Raw genomic sequence first — 21074 nt, forward strand, 5'->3', positions numbered from 1 at the left:
TGACCGTGTTTGCCTTTTTTCTATTCAAACTAATAAAAGGATTCAAGGTTTTTTTCTAACTATCTAAATCACCTCATTTTACAGGGTTTATGTAATGCTAAATTTCTCCAAATCTGTTCCAATGAACAACAACAACTTTATCTACATCTCGAGTAGCTAGAGAGCAAGTAAATTATTAACAAAGTTAAATCTTTGGGTGAACTATTCCTTTAATACACAGACCTGTCCTACAGACCCCCCAGAACTGCACATTTTGTATGTCTCCCCCATCAAACACACCCAATTGAACTCTTCAGCTCATTAGCAAAGACTAAAGACCTGAAATGAAAGCAAGCAGTTTTGGCCCAGATCCGGATCCGCATGGATTTCACGCGGGCCAGATGTGGGCCAGATCTGGGCCGAAACTGCTTGCTGTCTGGGAATACAAAAAGAGACATAGAAAATGTGCTGTTTTGGGGGTCCCTAGGACAGGTTTGAGAAACTGAAATAGAGCCGTAGCAGTGAATACTTCATTCTGCTATGTTGTTGGCATGATGTAAGGTGGTGGTGCGCTGGGAAGAGAGGCTTGGCTTGAGCAGCTCTTTTCTCTCCGAGGCGCTCTGGGGTGCTGGTGTACACAGGACTCTGCTCTGAGGTGTAGGAGGAACCACCTCAATGGACACCCCAGCCTCCACATGCTGGTCAGCACTGCCGTCCAGTTCAGCCAGCTCCGACCAAACTGGAAAAACAAACAAAACAACAATAGGTCATCATTCAATACAATCAAACATGAGATTTGAGCAAATAACCTTTCAATATATCAGCTTCACCTGATGATGAAAAAACATCTAATATAAATGTGAAATTCATCGACTAATGGCTTAATTATAGATCCTATCCCGGACCGTGTCTGTCAGCTTACCAGAAATCCCGGCCGAGTTCAACCCGAGTTCGTCTTTTTTCCCCTTTTCCATAAACAGCTTATAATACTTTTTCAGCTATTAAAATGGTTCAGTTTCTTATGTAATGGTAAAGTAATTATATTTTGTTTCATTTTCTTACCAAGTTAAAATATGTAGGGAAGATTTTTTTGTTCATTAAATGTATGTTTTTGTTTTTTAAAGTGGGCTGTAAGAGCATATCCAATTGTTTGTGCGGAGAATGGAGGCTCTGGATTTATCGTAAAGCCATAAGTCCATCGTAAGAAGACAGATTTATGTGGTCATCTGCAGGACAATCGGCAGATTACACCAACTTTATTCAAGTGCTTTATTCATGTGTCTATAATTCAATTTGAATTTATAAATGGAATAATTAAAAAGTGCAGAAAACTAAAACAGAAATACACATCGAAAGTAAACGACTGAACAAAAAAAAAAAATGTAGTAAGAAGTAATGTAGGAAACATGCTTCAAAGACTGAAAAAAATAGGGATAAACTGAAAAACAAAAAAACCTGTCAATGACTTATTGTCTTGCAGGCATCTTGGGCCTGGAAATAAAGTCTATATAAATATACTTATAACTATTATATTATATTATATACAAGTTTTCTGGAACGCAGCATTAGATTAACATTTCAATAAAAGATTTGTGTACTACAATTACGAACGATTCTAAAAGGTGACATTTCAGCACTTGACAAACGGACAACAACTAAAGCATGTCTATGTGTGACTGTGTTAAGTGCATTTTTGGGACACGCACGTGAAACAATAACCAACTTTTGTAAAATTACTCATAGAAACCCCTCTTAAGCGCCAAGATCAATCGTTATCCGGAAACCTGACCTAGCATGTGCTTACTGCCATCTCGGTCTTCACAACAGGAACGCTTCACAAAAATGACAAACTCAGTGATTAGCCTACTTGCCTCACAGAATTGAAGAATATATAAGGGATGTGCATTTCAAGTAAAAGTAATAATCGATAATCGCTGGGTATTATTCAATGAAATAGTCAATAATCGCACCCCTCTAACGCATGCACTCACGCACTCACACACATAAACACACACTCATATAAAGAGAGAGAGGGAGAGAGGCTATTCAGGCATTCAATCTGTATGATAGCAAACTGTTTAATTCGTTAGAGAAAGGTCTATCCTAACCCAAGCCAATTGATGGTTGTATGATTGCATATGACACACAGGCACGTGCACAGGTAGGGCTCAACCTGTGCAGAGCACATGCCCTTTTTGCCCTTACACTCTGAAGTGCCCTTTTTTTGGTGGTGTTTTTTCTTATTTTTTATCAATGCTATTGGTCACCCTTTACGTCTGTCTGTCTGTTTTACAAATATTTAGCAAATGAAAGTTCTTAAAACGAGCTTGTGTAAATCTTATTCAATCCTCAAACTGTCAGTAAGCTGATAACTCCGCCCCCTCTATATAGAGTCTGGGAACATGACGTCAGCAATGCAATGCATTCTGGGACTTTGAGACACGGATGCTGCTGTATGTATTGTATTGTATTGATAATAGACTGTTTTGTTTGCTCTCTACAGCTAAAAAATAAGATAAATGGTAGAACCTTGTTGTGTAATAAACTGCCATACTCGTACCCATGACCGGCATGGAAAAATAATTTGAATGGAGTGCGATTTTTCAGCTTTCCCGCTGGAAAACCGCACCTTGATCTTAGGTCTCCGAGTTAACAAAGCATCGTCACATAGCTTGGTTAGCAGCAGTAAGAAGGAAAAGAAGGATTGTCCCTTTGGTCTGATATATACACACGTATGTATGTGCATTTATATATATAAAGATATACAGAAATGTACGTTATATAAACAACTTTTTTTTGGATGTGATTAATCAATTTGACAGACTTAACGTTACATTAAATGTTACCTATGCATGAACCACATCTCCTGCATTATCAGTGTTATGCATATTGCATACCACCTGTTACAGTAATAAACGGCAAAATTGATAAATTCTGTATCTCTTTATTTGTGCATCATAACGCACTGAGGTTAATTTGTATAGTTTATAATAACGCATATTAAAAAGTATAGGTTCTGCAACCATCCATTTGTAAATTTATCATTTTTAAACTGGTCAGAGGTGTACGCTCTGACACTACAAACAATGTTAGAAAACACATTGGGGAAAGTTACGAGCAGCAGCTCTTTAAGATCATCCGACCATTCTTTGTGTTCGTGCAGATTGAGTTCGTTGATTGTCTTGATTTTTTTCTAAATACCGTATCTTTTCTTCCTTGTTGAGTTTTTCTTTATATGTAATCTTACACTTGATCTGTATGTCATGTCACTTTCACTTTCACTTTTACTGATAAGCGTGTCCCCAAAAATGGCCGCAACTACCCAGAATGCAATGCGCAGTGACGTAGTTTCCCAAGCTCTATTCATTGAATCAACTGAAGTTCCTTTAGAGAGCTGCAACAATATTTTGAAACGTTTTCAGCATCAGAAAATACTAAGCCAAAGAAAACACTAACTTGTTTTGTCCTTTCAAAATTCCCCTGTTTATATTCATATTTTTATTTATCATTATCATTATTATTTTTATTATTATATATTAACTATTTTTATTCAGAAGTTAATTGTATTTTTTCTCCCCTGGCTGTTCTTTGTGTTCCTTTTCTTTCTGGTTTATTTTATTGTTATTCTGATATTTTGTAATGTGATATTTAAATAAGTAATTAATAAAAAAAATTAAAAAAAATCAACTGAAGTTCCACAGCAGCAGCACAGTAGACAACAGCTGAGCTGAACAAAGTTTTGCAAAGGGTAAATAAATATCTTGTTGTTTGAATAAGTACTTCTAAACACTATGTCTATAAAGGCTTATATTTTATTTATTTGATGTCTGACTGACTCACTGACTGAGACATGGGACGTCGCCTGAGAGAGAGGGCTAGCATTTTCCATCTAGTCATAGCCAATACATAGCCAACACTTAAATAGCCTGTGCTCAGGCACGTGCACACATAGACATCAATGCCTATTTGAGCACCTGCCCTTTTTATTCCTGGAGAGAAAGTGCCCTTTTTTCTGGGGTGCAATTTTTTTTTTTTTTGAAAAAATAATATATATTCCTTTTTGCGCACAGCTTCCCTGTCAAACAAATATATTTATTGAAGAATAGTATATCTAAATATCAGGACAGGAGTTCTGAAGCGCTCATTGACCCCCAACCCTGTTAGTTAATGACTTACATTACAGTGTTGCGTTAATATGTGTACCTTTTTTGTTTTAAAAAAAGAAAAAAAATACGTAATTATGAGAAGTGCCCTTTATTTCACTTGAGCCCCTGCCCCTCAAAATGTCTGTGCACGTCCCTGATGACACATATTAATATAACTGAATGACGACACTTATAAACATATCAGTCTGTCTATTATCAACTGCTAAGGCTGTAGGAGCCTAGGACATTTCTATTTTTAAAATGAGCATGGACATTCATAGCATTTTTTTTTTTTATGTTTACAGATTAATTAAGATTAGAATAAATTAGGTAGTACTTATAAGGAAACTGAGGGGGAGCTTTTAATTGAAACGAGAGAACTAATACAGAGCCATACACAGCCCGGCCTGGGGCTAACCAGATTTCTCTGCCCGAGTCTGACCCACAAAGTGGTCATATTTCATTTAGATTCTTTATTAATTTAATTCAGAAATATGACTGGAACATTTTATATTGGTAAAATTCAAGTTGTTTGTTTTTTAACAAAGCGGCCAGTGCAAGACCGTGATTTGAGCATTTTTGATCAGTTTATCCTTCTCAAAAACAAATAAACAACAACAACAAAAAAAAGATTAGCCTCATAATATTTTAGGAATTAAGTAAAAATTTCGACAGTGAAATCAGGTTACACTTCATGACGTAAAATTTAATATATTACACCTGTATACTCCGGCAAAAATTTTATTTAAAAAAGGATGTGACACCTGTCATTCTTCAGGCTTAAAGCGAAAAACAGCAACAGGCTTACTGACGATTTTTAAAACTCAAATTGATTGATTTCACGAGAATCTCGTTTGTATTAAATTGTTCTGTTTTTTTCCCAACATGCACTCAAATATTTATTCGTTATTATTTTTGTGCTGCAAATATTAAACAGGAAAATATAATTGATTCACATGCCGCATGAAAGGAGGCGAATGTCACTATAGATTAAAGAGCGTAAAAAACATGTTTGTATTTTATCTTAAAATTGACAGAAGCCTGAGGCTTTGTGCTATAATAAAAAGTAACAAAGCCCAAAGCTTATTGCGATTAAAACAATACATATTATTTCCAAGCATTTACACCATAAAAAGCTTGTGAATAGTCACATAACATTGTTTACTTCAGAATAATCAACATAACAGAGTCTAATTTTTAAATGGTTTAAAAAATTTTTATGGTTATCAAACTAGTGGAACATTACATTTTATTCCTTTAACAAATAACAAATAATTTTAATGTATCTAGCTCGTAATCATGACTTGATAACGTGGGAAACAGGAAGTTTCTCTCTCAGCACAGGGAAGTGCATCGTTCTTGTTAACTTTGTGATTCATTAGTTTGAGTCGTTTGGGACGTGGTGACACAGAAGACCCGCTCTCAACATACTGCTTTATAAATCTATTGCGTTTGCCGCTCAGAAACGTTCACGCAATCATGCTGCACATATCAGTAGTTCTCTGGCTTTGGGTGTAAGATGCGCTCGGGCACGGTTCACATCTTTAGAAAATAATCGCACAGCCTTATCGATAATTGGTCATTAAATCAACTAATCGAATATTCGAAAATCGTGACCATCCCTAAAATATATCAACAAAAAGATTTTAATTACTAGTTTAGAATGAAATAATTCAAATCAAAAACAAAAACTCTTTTATCACAAAATCTGTAAAATGCAGTTCTCTCTATAGACGCATGGTCGCCTTGATTTTACCAATTAAGACATGTTCCTGGATCAACATTATTTTACAAAATATAGACATAACCCAATCCCTACCCCAAAACCTACCCATTATTTCTTCCTAAAATCAGTGGGAAATGGCAGCACCATGCTAAACATTCCTGAGATGCTGCCATCTCTTACTGGCACTGCTGTTTGGTTTAACATGAAGGATATCCTCAAGCACTTGTGCAAACTCTTCCATATTGTCTTGTTCACATTTCTTATTGGTGTTGATTCAAAGCCTGCCTCCCTTTTTAGTGTGAAGCAGTGTCCTCTGCAGCATTTTGACCCTCCTGATCTGAATGCCAGTCAGGACTCTGGTAAGTTTAACACTTGGCGTGTGGTCAGAATCAGGTCTAGCTGGTGCCATCTCCAGGAAACTTTATTCTGTGCTTTTATGTTTAAGAAAGTGTTAGTGATGACCTGACCTTGGTGGCAGCTGAACTCAAGAAGGCGTTTCCCACTTCCTTCATCCTGACACTTTCCCGAGCAAGTTGCTCAGGAATTGTGATCAGTGCCCACTCTAGCATTAAAGTTACCAAGCATAAACTGTGGCTGATTTGATGGGACACTGTTGACAATGTTAAGAACATCATAGAACTTAGTTATGTAACCCTCATTCCATGAAGGAAGCAACCGAGATTATACACTTTCATACCGACGTATGGGGTGTCACTTTGGAGCCCCAAACACCTCGGAGTAGTAAAAAACAGGCCAATGTGTGAGTGTCAAGCCACTTCTTTGTTCAAGCAGTCTGCTTGGCGACAAAATCACTGGCAAAACACCACTGAATGTGCGGTTTAAACAAAAACTCCAGTGAGAGGGTTGTTTAATTTACTCAAGGTGAATGAATGAGCATTTACTATGACAACCACTAGGCTCTGAAGCAAAAATCTGAACGAGTGGATGCATGCTACCTCCTTATAAACCCGTGTACGGAGGAGTGGCTAGGCTTGCAAATTCCACTCGCCAATGTTCATTGGTCTGTTTAATGACTGGGGGTCCCAAGTGAGACCCTTTTCAATAGTATTTTGATGTAACACAGAATGTGAATGACTGGAAGAGAACTCACAATGGCAGTGACGATGTGTTAAATTGTTATCTATATCAAAAATAGTCCTTATACCGCTATCTTTTGTAAAAAAAAAATTGTGGTACAAGTCATACACTCAAAAACAATATCTGGGTGTTTATTTGATTAAAATGACAGAGTATTTTGAATCAAATAAATGTATCAGTTTAAGAGATGTACAAAGTTATTTCAAGTCAGTCTAAACTAAATCCAGGGAGCTCAATTTTTTTATACTGAAACAACGAATAAGAAATGAGTTAACTTCTATTTCTACGTATGCTCAGAAGACAGCATTTCCCCATGACCTCGTCAGTTGCCACTGATGCCATAGTCCTATATTATATTACTATTATACTTTTATACATAATAGTATATTATATATATACCTTGTCGATATTTAGCTCATAGAGAGTATTAACATGTTTGGAATAGTCCGATACGTTATGTGTTTAGTGTTTAGAAAATATTCAATATTCAAGTAAAAACTAATGAATAGATATTATACAACATTTATGTTTTAAGCTTAAGGCTGTATTGTCCATATGATACTTCTGTACATTACTGTTATGATACAGTATTGTTACGCATGCTGTATTTATTAATTCATTTTTAATTTTTATTTCACAGGTTTTAAAAGAAGAGCATTATAAACTGCGTCCTTTGTTTGGCTTTAGTCTACTTTCATTGGGTAAGTTATAGAAAATCTTGTTGTATAATGTTCTTAAATAATTTTTTTCTGAAACCATTTATTATTGCCACGAAATAAATGAAAGTGTTTTATTGATTAATGTATGAAAATTTCATTTTTTGGTTGCTAGTATAAAAACATAATAGTATGATAATCTGAAATGACTGTTTTACTAATGATTAAAACCTGTTGTTTTACAGTGTGTCCAATTAAAAAACATGCAGCCCATTACACAGGTTGGTACATGAATAAAAATTAAAAATCACATTGATCTTTTATGTATATATATATATATATATTAGGGGTGTAACGGTTCACAAAATTCACGGTTCGGTTCGATACGATTCACTGGTGTCTCGGTTCGGTTCGGTACGGTTCGGTACGTTTTAGATACAGCAAAAAGAAAAAATTGGCAGATACATTTCCTTGATTTAAAAAAATATATTTATTAAAACTAACAAAGTATGTTTTTTTTTACATTGAACAATGATGGAGCTATTCTTTACCCATCTTCTATGGTGTTTTCTTAGTAGCATACTGTATAAAACAAAAACAGCTCCTTATAAAAAAAAAAATGAAAATTTTATATTATTGTTGTAGTAGTTATGAACAAATACAAAGATGTAACTTTTTATATGGAACTCTATAACTCTTTATATTGAGTGTGTTTTTACTCAATTAGTTCTCTATAGGGCTTTTGTTTTTTGGAACAAAGCAGGAATTACGGTCTGGCTGAAATGAGCTCGTGAAGGAATATTGTAACGGGGCTCAATTACATTAAGCATATTCTTAAAACCTGCGTTTTCCACTACAGAGCGCGCTCGCTCACTCAGTACGCGCGGCGCTGGACCCTGGGCTCAGCGTTGCCCTTCAGATACAACGCAATTTGGGCTGCACTATGCCAAGAGCAAAGTAGGTGGAGTTTTCAAAACTGCCCGTGAATACGTTCTATTTATAACAGTTGTTCTATCTAATAACGTGCAGGCCTGTTAATTGTATCGTACTGCTCAGGAAATTCCGATACAGTACAGTACTAGTCCATTTTGATTTCCGTGCTTGCTCGGATGCCCCGATCGATTGGTAAAGTGCACCCAAACACCAGACCTGTTGGTTATTGGAGGATCTTATATTTCTGGTCTGTTAAACGCATTGGCCATTTTGCAACGAGCCTTCAGCGCGTACTGAGTGAGCGAGCGCCTGACTGAGTAGCCTAACATAAACATATAAGGTGGTGTTTTTTTTCCTCTTCGGGGGTGTCAGGGGCGTTGCCTGTTACGTCGTTTGGGTTATTGAGCTACCTTGTTGAACGCATATCATTATATTTCACAATTTTTTATTTATTTTGCAAATATAATTAATTAGTCCAACGAACCGTTCGGTACATAATGTGTACCGCGTACCGAACCGAAAGCCTCGTACCGAACGGTTCAATACGAATACGCGTATCGTTACACCCCTAATATATATATATATTTTTATTTTTTTTATTTTTTTTTATATATATATATACACTTGTACACTGCAATTTGGTTATCAATATTGTAATGTCAGATATGTCCATTCATTGCAGGTTGTTTAATTCTCTTTTTTTTAAACAGATCAACAGCATTGACGTAAAGAGAGAATGCATCCACAAATCATGGACCATATACAGCTTTTCAAGGAGTATAAATCTCTTTCATCATGCACAGGATTGTGATTGGTTGATTGCCAAAGACATTCTCATTTTTTTTTAGGAATGCAGCTTGTGGCAGTGGCCATGTTATTCAGACTCATTTATGCCTTTAACCTTAGCTACCCATGAGGACTCAAATCTATATTTGAGGTCATCCAGAAAGGGGTTTTCAGCCTGGATGGACGTAGACTTTCATGAGTATGCCCTGAAGAATAAGATGGTGGAGTAAGTTGATCCAGTTCAATCTTGTTCTAAGCTCAACACTGAGCAGTTTTCTTTTCTATTTAACACAGTATTTTTCTTATTGTAATATCAATATTGTTAGTCCTCTTTATTTTGCATTGTAGTTTGTTTCTTTGTATTACTTAAGTGTCAACCTAGCTGAAACTTTTAAAATACTGATGTTGTTTATTTAAACTAATTCTGGAAATACTTCTTGTTTTAAGTAGTTTTGAAGTAGTTTTGAAACTTTTGAAAACAGCTCAACACTGAACAGTTGCTGTCTTTTTCTGTTGAAATTGAAATAAAATAACACTTAAGATATTAACAGTGAGTTTTTTATTTATCTGTACATTAAAATACATTTAGGTGGAAATATCAGTAATTATAAGCTGGTTAAAGTAAACAAAGTTGTTCAGTTAAAACATTTCTGGTTGTCGTAATTAAGTGGTTAAAATGAATTGGCTCAACAAGAGTAAGTTAAATCCACAAGATAATTCAAATGAACATGATTTGATCTCATTGGTTGAAGATTAATTTTGCTCTTTAGCTGTATTTACCTAGATTAAGTTGAGATAACATGATTCAAATGCGTTGGAATGGGTTAAATAATTAAGCCGTGACAACAATTTATTGTTTGGAGTGTAATGCGAGTAGATCATTCACCCTGAAATTTCCAAAAATTAAAAGTGCACTTTAAATACCCAGATGATTCACCAGATGTTCAACTGTTGCAGCTTTAATTACATCGCAACGGGGGAGGGGCTATACGACTGATTATGCAAGACAAAATAACCTTATATAATTATTATAAGGTTATTATATTGGTTGAATACATAGTGCCTAAGTACATAGTGTATGAGTGCATGTTGTATAGTGCCACATTTGGGACGCAGCTACTGTTTACTTTAGCTGCGTTTAACTGCAGAACTTGCTAACTAGCATGTAAATAGGAAAAGCAATTTGCAAAGATTCATAAAAGAACCTTATACTTGCTTCTTCTGTAGGTGAAGCTGGTTCACAAATGATTTGCGTGAACAAATGCATTTAGGTAGATCGGGGGTGCATTCCCTTCCAAAACAAACGTAAACCACTACATCTTCACTGGCTCAGATGTTTGGAGTAAATAACAACTGCTATGTTCATTATTACAGCCAACAACAAAGCATCTCGATCTCTTAGAAAACACTTTTTAGCTACCCTTGCTCAGACATTGAACCAATAATGGCAGACTGTTTCCAGCTCACTCAGGGCGGGTCTAATTTAAAACGCCAGTGTCAATCAACAACAGTAGGAGGGGCCTGGGTCTGTAACCAGACAAGAAACCAATATCAAGAGGTAATACTGTCGCTGGCGTCTTTATTCCACATGGACCATTCATCACATTCAAATTACCACATCTCTCCTTAGCAAATGCACTTGACTTTATACAATCCATTACTGCCACCTAGAGGACTAAACATCCCACTCCTTAGACTTGATTTGAGAAAAGGATTTAAAATAGGGATTTTAAAAATAGTGGAGTGGATTTTTTTTATCATTATAGTGTGGATGTGTACAAACACTGCCAACACACATTTATGTTCAAACATGTAAAAGTGAATTTTGCATCTGATGACCCCTTCAAGACCGCTCTCTCAATCAGCCCATAGAGGAAGAAGAAAGCAAAACACAAAGGTCCAAGAGACACAATCAGCCTCAACGAGGGATGGGCTGTATCTTATCATTTGTGATATACAGGTAGAAAATCTTCCAAAGATAAGAATTACTCACAGTAGTAACAATAAAGCCTACAACCCATACTTGCAAAAAACAAGTACAGTTGCTGATTATTGCTTATTGTTATTGGTCCCTTGCACTTAACTTTCATAACTCCCTTCCTCACTCAAGTATAACCAACTCCAGGATAAACACTTTAACATTCTTCTTAAAGCATCTGTATTTTAGGGCTAAAATCAATGCATGTATGCACTCAGATCTTTGTCAACAGACAGACAGACTTAAAGTGCCAGCTTTCTAATATACACTAATGTCTGTTTTATCAACATTAAATCACAAAAGAAAAAGAGAAAATACCTGTCTACTGCCGACTGAATACCTTTTGTACCTTTAATAATAATACATTTCCTTTTTGTCGGTCACTTTCATTGTTGTGTGGAAATACTGAAACTAGTGGTTACTCTTGGGAGCCCACACTCCTCTTATGTATTCAGAAAAGACCAATGAAGTGACAAGTGGAATATGCATGTCTAACCACACTCCTGGACATAGAAGAAGACTGACACACCACTCATTCAACTTAGTTGCTACTCTGTAGTGCATAAGATGTGTGTTTTGGCTCTGAAGAAGTATTTCCACAAACCTTGCTGAAATGTATAGCATGCTATAGTGTTCTCCTCTCGTTTGTGCACAGATAAGTGCAAGGAGTTCTCCTGGGTGCATCAACAGTGGCTTAAAAGAGGTCATTTCCTTTCTAAAAGAGAAAAGCATGGCAGATAAAGTCTTTTTAAAGATGCCTTTCATTCGTTGGTTTAGTTTCTGTCTCCTTCTGAAGGCCATGCAAACTATCTTTAGTGCCCGTGTCATTCTCATGTGGAGGCTTGGGTGATGGTCATTGGGAATATTGTCAATGACAATTCTTCTGGTGCAAATCTAAAAACAAATCGTTGCATCTAAAAACACAAGATGCATATAGCTGGCAACTTCCACCACGCAAACCTAAAGACAGTTTTGCCAAAGTTCTACCAACATGTGAACTTTGCAACAAGGTGAAACACACTGGACTTTGTTAATACAACAGAAAAGAAATGCATACACGACTGCACTTCGTATACTCAGACTACATCTCTGTTATGCTAATTCCTGCATACAGACCATGTCTCAAACTTGCCAATCAGATTCAAAAGCAGATCACAATGTGGCCAAACGATGCTACCTCAGCATGCAGGACTGCTTCCAGGACACTGAATGGAACACCTTCAGAAAGGAAGTAAAGTAAAGACACCCGGACCCTGTGGCAAGCCATCCAGACCATAACTGGCCATTGATGATGACACATCCCTCCCAGATCCACTCTACCACCTTTACTCACGATTTGAGATCCAAATGAAAGATCTACACAAAAACTACTCACATCTGTCTCTCCAGCCGATGTAAGAAAGACTCTGTTTAATCTTTATGTATTCTATCTGTTATCTTTTTATTATATAATTAAAAAATACTTTGTTACATGTACTGCGTTAAAGGAACATTTTGTAAGATATTTGCAGTTAAATATCCAAAAACCACTAGGCTAGTGTTATATATTTTGTCCAGCTGATTACTAACAATATCTCTAATGTTTTCAACTACCTGTAAATTATGAGAAAATTCCCATTCTAAACACTTGTTTATGGAACATAATTACTGTTCACTGTCTGATCCATAGTCTGATCGCGTCTTTGCATTGACTATGTATCTAATCTACTCGCGCAAATCGCTGAACACGCGTTTGAAAATTATGACATCAAACACAACATTTATAAAACTTTACCTCGTCCATTAAATCCATGATTTATCTTTCCATCTGATTGATGGCCGTCAGCGGTTGGGTAAAAGACAACAAATCCCATCATTCCACGCTCCTTCTTAGCGTCATCAAACCACACGATTTTTATTGTTTTGGTAGTGTACCCCCTAGTGGCAGGTCCTACAACCTGTATCTCTAAACTAACTGAGACTTGTTATAACACTTGCATATCACGGCTCTGTTGATTCTGATTGCTTCCATTGTACTCATTTGTAAGTCGCTTTGGATATAAGCATCTGCTAAATGATTAAATTTAAATGTAGATACTGAGAAAAATGAAAGAGCACCATTGACACAAATCGGAATTGAACCGTTGTGATACACAGTGTGAACAGTTAATCATTTGATCAGATTCCAATAGAGAATAAACAAAAATCAGATTTGGACTAACAGTTTTTGAACAAGGCTAAAGAAGTTGATGACGTATTACTGTACCCTTTTATACTGACAGTTGCACAGGTAGTAACATCACAGACTGTTGTCGGCCAATAACACTGTCCCATTTAAAGAAGGGCTTTCAGTTTAAAATTACAATTTGTAATATCTACTTGATACTTTCTCATTTTACACAAAAATAGCTTAAAACAATCCTTTGTGGATATTTCACAGTCAAATATATTTTGTGATTAGTTTAATTAATTAAATGATGTGTTGATGAATTAATCTGATTAAAAATTGTACTCGACTGAGTTATAGACGTTCACCTTACTTTCAAGAAGATATTCCAATTAAGCCTAATAAGTTCAAATAATGAAATTAGACAGGTTCAAATATTTAATATTCTAAGCAAATACAAAAAAAAAAATCAGTAATTTTGTTGTGGAAGGTTTTTTAGAGAGAGCATTTATCTTGTTTTTGACCTCTGTTCTCCTGACGTGCCCAGAAGTCTTGAACTGTTTTGTTGATGTCACAATTTTCTTGCCGCAGTTCTCTCTGCCACTGTCTTAACTCTTGGACATCTGGACGCACACGCACCTGAAAAACAATGTGTTGACATCATTTAGCATTCGCTACTCTACTGCTTTATTACTACTCTACAGGTCAAAGGAAAAACAGATGCTTTAGGGTACACAAGATCCTTCTAACATGAGAGGAGTCTTATTCATTCCTCCATACATGAGTCAGTATCAGTTTGTGTTGCTCTTGTTGCATTAACACGACCAGTAGATGTCCTCAGCATGCTATGTTTTAAAATCAAAATGAGTGAGTGAATTGAGACACTGAGTGCACTGGAAGCACTGGTGCTTTTTCATAGTTTATGCTTGCTTTTTAATAATCATTTGAAACTGGCAGCTCCAGTAGTAAGATTAAATCTTGAACTCTGTCATGGAAATTATTTATACCACTCTAATAAAAATTATAATCTATTAAAAAAATAGTTTATCTGTACTGTTTTACATTGTATGCTTTGGAAGAGCTCTAAGTAAATAATTGTAAATATATTGGCAACATGAGTCACACTCTAGGCTGACCACAAGTCTTTATTACCACAAGATCTACCATTATACACCTCATCTTAGGGGCCGTTTGCACATGTGTAGTATGTGTTAGATATGTAGACATGCTCAGTACTTGTCTATTTTAAAGGGGAGCACAAACAAACACACACAACAATGGTGGAGTGAGTACATGTAACTCTTGGTGCTGCTTAAGAGTTTGCTAATGCCTCTTCTGCAGAGTGTGTATTTACTTCAACAATAATACAACCAAAAGTGGAGACACATCATATTCACACGGAAACAGGTACTGTTTTCTAACAAGGTGACAGTGCCAACTACTGACCTGATTTACGTAATACAGCGTTTTTGGCAATTTTTGTGGATACGTGTAAACGCAAAACATTTTGAAAATGTTGTCTTGTATATGTGAAGCTGTTTGAAAATGTAAGGGAAAAACTTTTCAGTTTTTGATTATATTATTGTCATGTAAACGTAGCCTTAGAATGCACTGTCTTTGAAGCATGTTTCATTGCCTTGTTCTGGATTAAATGCTTAAATTCTCATAAGAGTGAAAGATCAATCGGAGTGAATTGGCCAGATCCGGCTAAAATTTCGATCGGATTGTAAGGGGTGGTTTATCCTTTTTGTAATCTGAGGGAGAGGAAATGTAAACAGTTGATCGGATTGAAAACCGAAACTGGAAAGTACCACGCATGCGCAGTGACGTAGAAATAGCATAGAGCGTGGAGCGAGGTGTTCTTCCTGGTGAATAAAGTGTCATAAATAAGTGTCCTGTCATTATAAATCTCCCCTTTCACTCAGTGTATGTGGAGTGGAACAGGACCACGTCCCATCAGTCCTCATTTAAGACTCTCATCAACAGACCACTAGTTTGGGGTGCTGGAAGGGACACTTTTACTACTTTTTTTTTTCTCTAAAGTTAAGCAGCACAACAGTTTATGTGCTGGTCGTCACCTAATTAGGACCTGAAGTAGATAAATATCACATGTGCTAAGCTAGGGTTGGGTTTCGAGTTTGAAACCATTTAGGCACTCACCAAATTGCCTCAATAACATAGAGTATCAAAAAAATGTCTTGACGTTCGGTACCAAATTGGTGACTGGCTGTGGCAAGGTATCAAGGTAAAACACTAGTTTACGCTGGTTATGCCCAGATGTGGCTCACACGTGTGTAAACATCCTAACCCCCATAGACGTAAAAGATGTAGACAAGATCAAAAGTGTGTCTTTTCACCAAAATTAAAATAGGTTAGTGTTTAGTTTTTTATATCTTCATGTATTCACTCAAAAGTCGTTTTAAACCTGAATGAGTTTTCTTCTCCTTCAAAATAAGGTTTATGCTTCGCAGAAGGTGGAAAACCAAACAGTTGTTGGTTCACAGTGATTTTTTGCCTTACTTTCAAAGTCAATGTGGACCAGCAACTGTTTGGTTATCAGCTTCTTCAAAATATCTTCTTTTGTGTGCAGCACAAGAAAGAAAATAATATACTGTAGGTTTGGGACAACATGCGAGTGAAGAAACAATGACAGAAATGTAATTTTAGGGTGAACTATACCTTTAATTCACATGGCAGCATGTAGCCTACTGTCCCAATACAGATTGTTTTAAATAAAATTGTATGTTGTTCACAAATGCGACCTATGGGACAGGTCTGAAATGAGACAAAACTGATGCAGCATTTTCAGGGACCAGTTTTTGTACGGTCCTTACCTTGTATCCCCTCCAGAAAGCCTGGATCAATACAGCAGCTTGCTCATCTGTTAGAAGTAGAGACGCTGGGATGGGCGGCCTTGGACTGACACAGAGAGAGAGAGAGAGAGAGAGAGAGAGAGAGAGAGAGAGAGAGAGAGAGAGCGCGCATTTAGACTGTAGTGTCTATAAATGTCATGCCAATAAACCACATTCAGAGCCGAAATATAAACTGAGAGTATGTCAGAGTGTGTTTATTAGGTATATTACTGTTACTCTTATCACCGCTACATATCACTGTAGATTACTCTACTTACTGTTCAAGAAGCCAGCTCTGGACGAAAGGAATTGAATGGAAAGGTGTAGGTGTTCGGTCTGCCCCAGGGTTTTTACTGATGGACAAGAGCGAAGAGTAAAGAACATATTTAAACACATTTAACCATTTCACCGTATTAAAGTAACAAGGAAATAAAGTGTTGGCATACACACAGGGTCACTTTTCTCTGACTCACTTGTACAGCCATTCAGTGAGGAAGTCACAGCCATTAAACGCCGTCTTTCTCCTCTAGATCATGTGAGATAAACACAATGATGAAGATGTTATATTATAAGATTACATGTGTCACTGATCAGAGCACAATCCTGGTATAGATCATGTAGTTGGACGAAAAGAAGTGTCTGTATCTTTAAAAAGTTTGAAAACATTACGATTTTGAAACGTTTTTAACAAAGTCTCCTCTGCTCGACATCTTCTGCTACGTTTTTGTGCTCAGAAAAATACAATAACATTGTGAAATAGTATTACAAGTTTAAAGATCTGCAATATATGTTGAAATGTAATTTTTTCCTGTGATCAAAGCTGTATTTACAGCATCATTTATCCAGTCTTCAGTGTCACACGATCTTCAGAAATCATGAAAATATGCTCAGGAAATATTTATTAATATTATTAACAATGTTTAAAGTTGTGCTGCTTAACTTTTACGCAGAAACTATGACCGAATACCATTGCAACATTTGAATGGTAGTGTAAGTATACATTATTTAAAAGGAAATACATGACAGAATTTGTTTATTTTAGAAACTGCCATACTACTAAGTATACGTGATACTATAGGAAACAAAAGTAGAGCACATTATGAATGTGTACTTTATTGAAGATGAGAAACACTTGTTAAAGCGGACCTCGACGCAGCGGTGCTCCAGTGCTTCCGCGAGCAGAGCCTCGAGTCCGGGCAGAAGCACAGGAAACACTCTCTCCTCCAAATAACACCGACTGAGCCCTGGACACAGCCCCGGGGACACCGAGCATCTGGTGAGGGAGAGATTACAGACGGTCAGACGACACTTGAGATCGAGAGCACACACGTGAAGAGAGATGAGCGCAGATTACTGTGTTTGAGAAGAGCATCTGATGAAGAGCCGGAAGTCTGTCACACCTGACGACTCGTCCATGTGTTACAGTTCCTCTGAAAAACAGGACAGAACTCGTGTGAGACCTCTCACTGGAACACGAGCGAGCCTTTAATGACTTTATCTTCACTGATGCTGACACAGCGTTCACGCTGAAGGAGTTAGACGATATACAGCGAGATAAAGAAGAAGAAGAATATGTTTGGATCGAGGTCGGTGTTTTCTCACCTTAACAGCGCTGCAGTGAACGATGGGTCTTCACGATCAAAACAACGCGACAGAGAGCAGTGTGTGTGTGTTACACTCACCGTTTGTAAGGTAACAGCGCACAGTTCGGATCCCGTCAGGCTTGTTGTCAGTAACCATAGTGACAGTAACTTAGGAAGTAGCGACAGTTAAGTCACGTGACTGTCGCGCGCGTTTACCTGCAGCACACCTATCACCCAGAGCCATATAGAGAGAGAGTTGCGACAACGGAAGTTCGAAATGTTTAGTTGTCACGTGATTCGTGTAGACTTCAAATAGTTCCAGGAAGTGCGTTGGCGGCCATTCAAACTGATAAGAGTAGAGTGACAGAACTGCGATTTCTGGTAATAAGGAGTCAATAAATGCATTTATTTTATATGTTTATACAACACACTGACATATGTATGTAGCATGAGTATGTAGTTACAGCGATGTTGCTTTTAAAATATCAAATCGGGTAATAATTGAGGATTAGTGTTCAATTACCGTTATTTTAAAAACGTATTTCAGGCTAACGTTAAGTTTTATAAACACGGGTTACTGTTGCCTTTTTACGTTACATATTGTCCATTTTTTCACTGATCTAATGTTAACTCATGTCATATTGATGACTTTCAGGTAGTACAGAGACAGGCTGGTGACAGGTGATTTTCAGCTGGGACCGCACTATGGGTCAATTAACTGTTACCAGCAGTAATTAACATGTTAAATAAATGTAAAATGAAGCTTACTGTTTATAATTCTTACAATTACATATAGTAATATAATTATGTATTATAAATAATATACCTATTATATCTAGTATAATTATTACAATACTTATTCATGTATACAATATATTCAGGTTTAAAACAACTTAAGCATACTCGTATATAAACATGTACACTGCCATTCAAAAGTAATGATGCTGAAAATTCAGGTTGGCATCACAGGAGTATATTTCATTTTAAAACAGAAAACAGTTATTTTAAGTTGTAATTATACAATTAACTATTTACAGCAATTCATGAATACATTTCTAATAAATTTAATAGCATGACAAGCATTTTGTATGTGTCCTTTCTTTAATGTTGTCCTTGCATAGTCTCCACCATGGTTTACTGTGCTGCATGGGGATGCTCCACTCAGTCAGAGAAAGGTGTGCGAAGGTATGGCTTCCCCGCTGACATAGAGAGGAGAAAATAATGGTTGGCTCAAGTCAGCAGGAGCAATCTAAATACAAATAAAAATTACAACAACAAAAAATTGTTAGGTAATTATACTTACATTTATTTGCACTTTTTTACATTGACAATGTTTTACTAGAAATAAGGAACAAGCAAAGCCTTGCAAAACCCAGGGAGCTGAGACTCATGGTGAGACATTGCAGGGAGTCATCAGTGTTACCTATAACTGTGCATTTAACCACCATGTGATATGTACTGTAAGTGGGTAGACAAAAAAAAGGTGTGTGTGGAAACTAAACTGAAGTCAGTATGCAGACAAATTGCGGCAAAGCAATTTGTCATGACCAAAAAATTCAAGAGTAGGCTGAGACCAGATGCTATTCCCACAATCTTTGTACATCGTCCTGTGGTCAAAAAGAGGAGGGCCCTGCTCCACGATGCACCCCTAGACCTGTGAACATACAAGAAATGGCTACTGATTACAGCTATGTTATTTCAGGTGATTCATATATAATAAGTACAAACTCGTACTAGTTGAAGTAAAGTGATGTGATATTTTCAATATTTAAAATTAGCAAAACCATGTATTCTACCTCTATCAGTTTCAAAGGTTGAGGAAAAAAGAACGAGGACACTCAGAGAAGGGAAAGTGAGAGTGAAGAAAAAGGACATGGCTAGAGAGGAGAGACAGGGACAGGTGACACAGCCCAGTCAACCAGCAGCCAGTCAGCATTCCTGTGAACCATCAGCCAGTTACCTGGGTCTATTAAAAAAATTTAAGAGACAAGAAAAAAAAAAAATAAAGATCAAGCAATGCAAAGGCAGCACTAAGAAAAATAATGAAAATTCAGCTATCAAAAAAAAAAAAGGTCCCCTCAGCTCTCCTGACCTGCATCCTCACTGATGCTCCATCACAGAACAGTGCAGTGGCACCACTAATCCTCCACCCACCAGAACCCACAGAATGTTACAGTATGTTACTTTTATACACTAACAAGTCTAAGTATATAATACAGTATTATTATATAATATAGACAGGTAATAGTAAATGAATCACAATGACTAAAAACACTCCACCCATGTTTTTGCAAACTCAATTCACTCTAAATGTATATCAATAGGGTGCATTTTATTATTAAGTGATTTAATACGTGTAATAAGGAACAAACTTTATAACCTCATTTTTTACCACTTCCACTCACCGCTGTCACACGTTATATTGAACTAACGTAATAGGCTATGTAACGTTAGCTAACTTTCCCCACCCTGCAAAAAAATGTTTATACTCCTTTTTTTCTAATTGCAAACACGATGGATGAAACTGAATTATGAGAACAGATTTTACAATTATTAGGGTGTTCGTTACTAACTTTATTCAGCTCCAGTCCTAGCCTAATCTGTTAGTTATCTGATAACAAACCTTAAATCTACTCATTTAATGAGTGATTATCTGCTAGAAGGTTTTAATTTGCAATTTATTGTTATTAAGATGTACTGATAATATTCAATCTTATTATTTAAACGTCTTACCTGTTAAAAGTGCGTCGCAAACGGTTTGTTCTGCTGCATCTCTACGGCGCGGTATAGGTTTGCTGCTACTTCCGGGAACTATTGAGAGGCTCCACGAGCCGCCATTGCTGTAAAAAAAAAGCGTTCCATTGGAGTCAATGGAGTTGTCGCAACTCTCACTCTATATGGCTCTGCTATCACCTCTCAACACAAGAAAAACACGCACATGTGAATAAACGGGAGGCTTCGGGAATCGAGACAGTGTTTTCAATCACTAAAACAGCGGGACGATCTAAAACCTAGGTCATTTTCAAAGTTTAAATCCAATAGACACGTGATGAAGAAAGCAGATGAACGTAATGTTACACAACAAGCGTTTTCTTTCTATAGGAATGTATATTTTTTTATGATTATTTGAACTGTACCGATCGACTGTACTCTTGGTCCACATTACAATAATAATTTGATATTGATGCAGGT

At 36.6% G+C, this 21074-nt stretch overlaps 1 protein-coding gene and 1 long non-coding RNA gene across 4 annotated transcripts; both read right to left on the minus strand.

The window, feature by feature from the left end:
• iqck (IQ motif containing K) lies at positions 1 to 18371 on the minus strand. 2 transcript variants are annotated; one of them, XM_052552788.1, is made up of 8 exons: positions 17982 to 18371; positions 17654 to 17729; positions 17446 to 17572; positions 16773 to 16825; positions 16578 to 16652; positions 16282 to 16366; positions 13972 to 14086; positions 1 to 718 (listed from the first exon to the last, which is right to left on the minus strand). In XM_052552788.1, the coding sequence occupies exons 2-8, from the start codon at positions 17713 to 17715 to the stop codon at positions 510 to 512; spliced, it is 726 nt and encodes a 241-aa protein (XP_052408748.1). In that variant the 5' UTR covers positions 17716 to 17729; positions 17982 to 18371; the 3' UTR covers positions 1 to 509. The 2 variants fall into 2 exon arrangements, with proteins under 2 accessions (XP_052408748.1, XP_052408747.1); XM_052552787.1 differs by having other exon boundaries at positions 17902 to 18371.
• Positions 18372 to 19164: 793 nt separating this feature from the next.
• Positions 19165 to 20782, minus strand: LOC127953588 (uncharacterized). Of its 2 annotated transcripts, XR_008153310.1 has the most exons (3): positions 20616 to 20782; positions 19679 to 19848; positions 19165 to 19536 (listed from the first exon to the last, which is right to left on the minus strand). It is a non-coding gene; the product is annotated as an uncharacterized LOC127953588 (long non-coding RNA). The 2 variants fall into 2 exon arrangements; XR_008153311.1 differs by having other exon boundaries at positions 19165 to 19848.
• Positions 20783 to 21074: the final 292 nt, after the last annotated feature.

The sequence above is a fragment of the Carassius gibelio genome, chromosome B3 (genome assembly GCF_023724105.1).
Source record: "Carassius gibelio isolate Cgi1373 ecotype wild population from Czech Republic chromosome B3, carGib1.2-hapl.c, whole genome shotgun sequence".
Lineage (NCBI taxonomy): Eukaryota > Metazoa > Chordata > Actinopteri > Cypriniformes > Cyprinidae > Carassius > Carassius gibelio.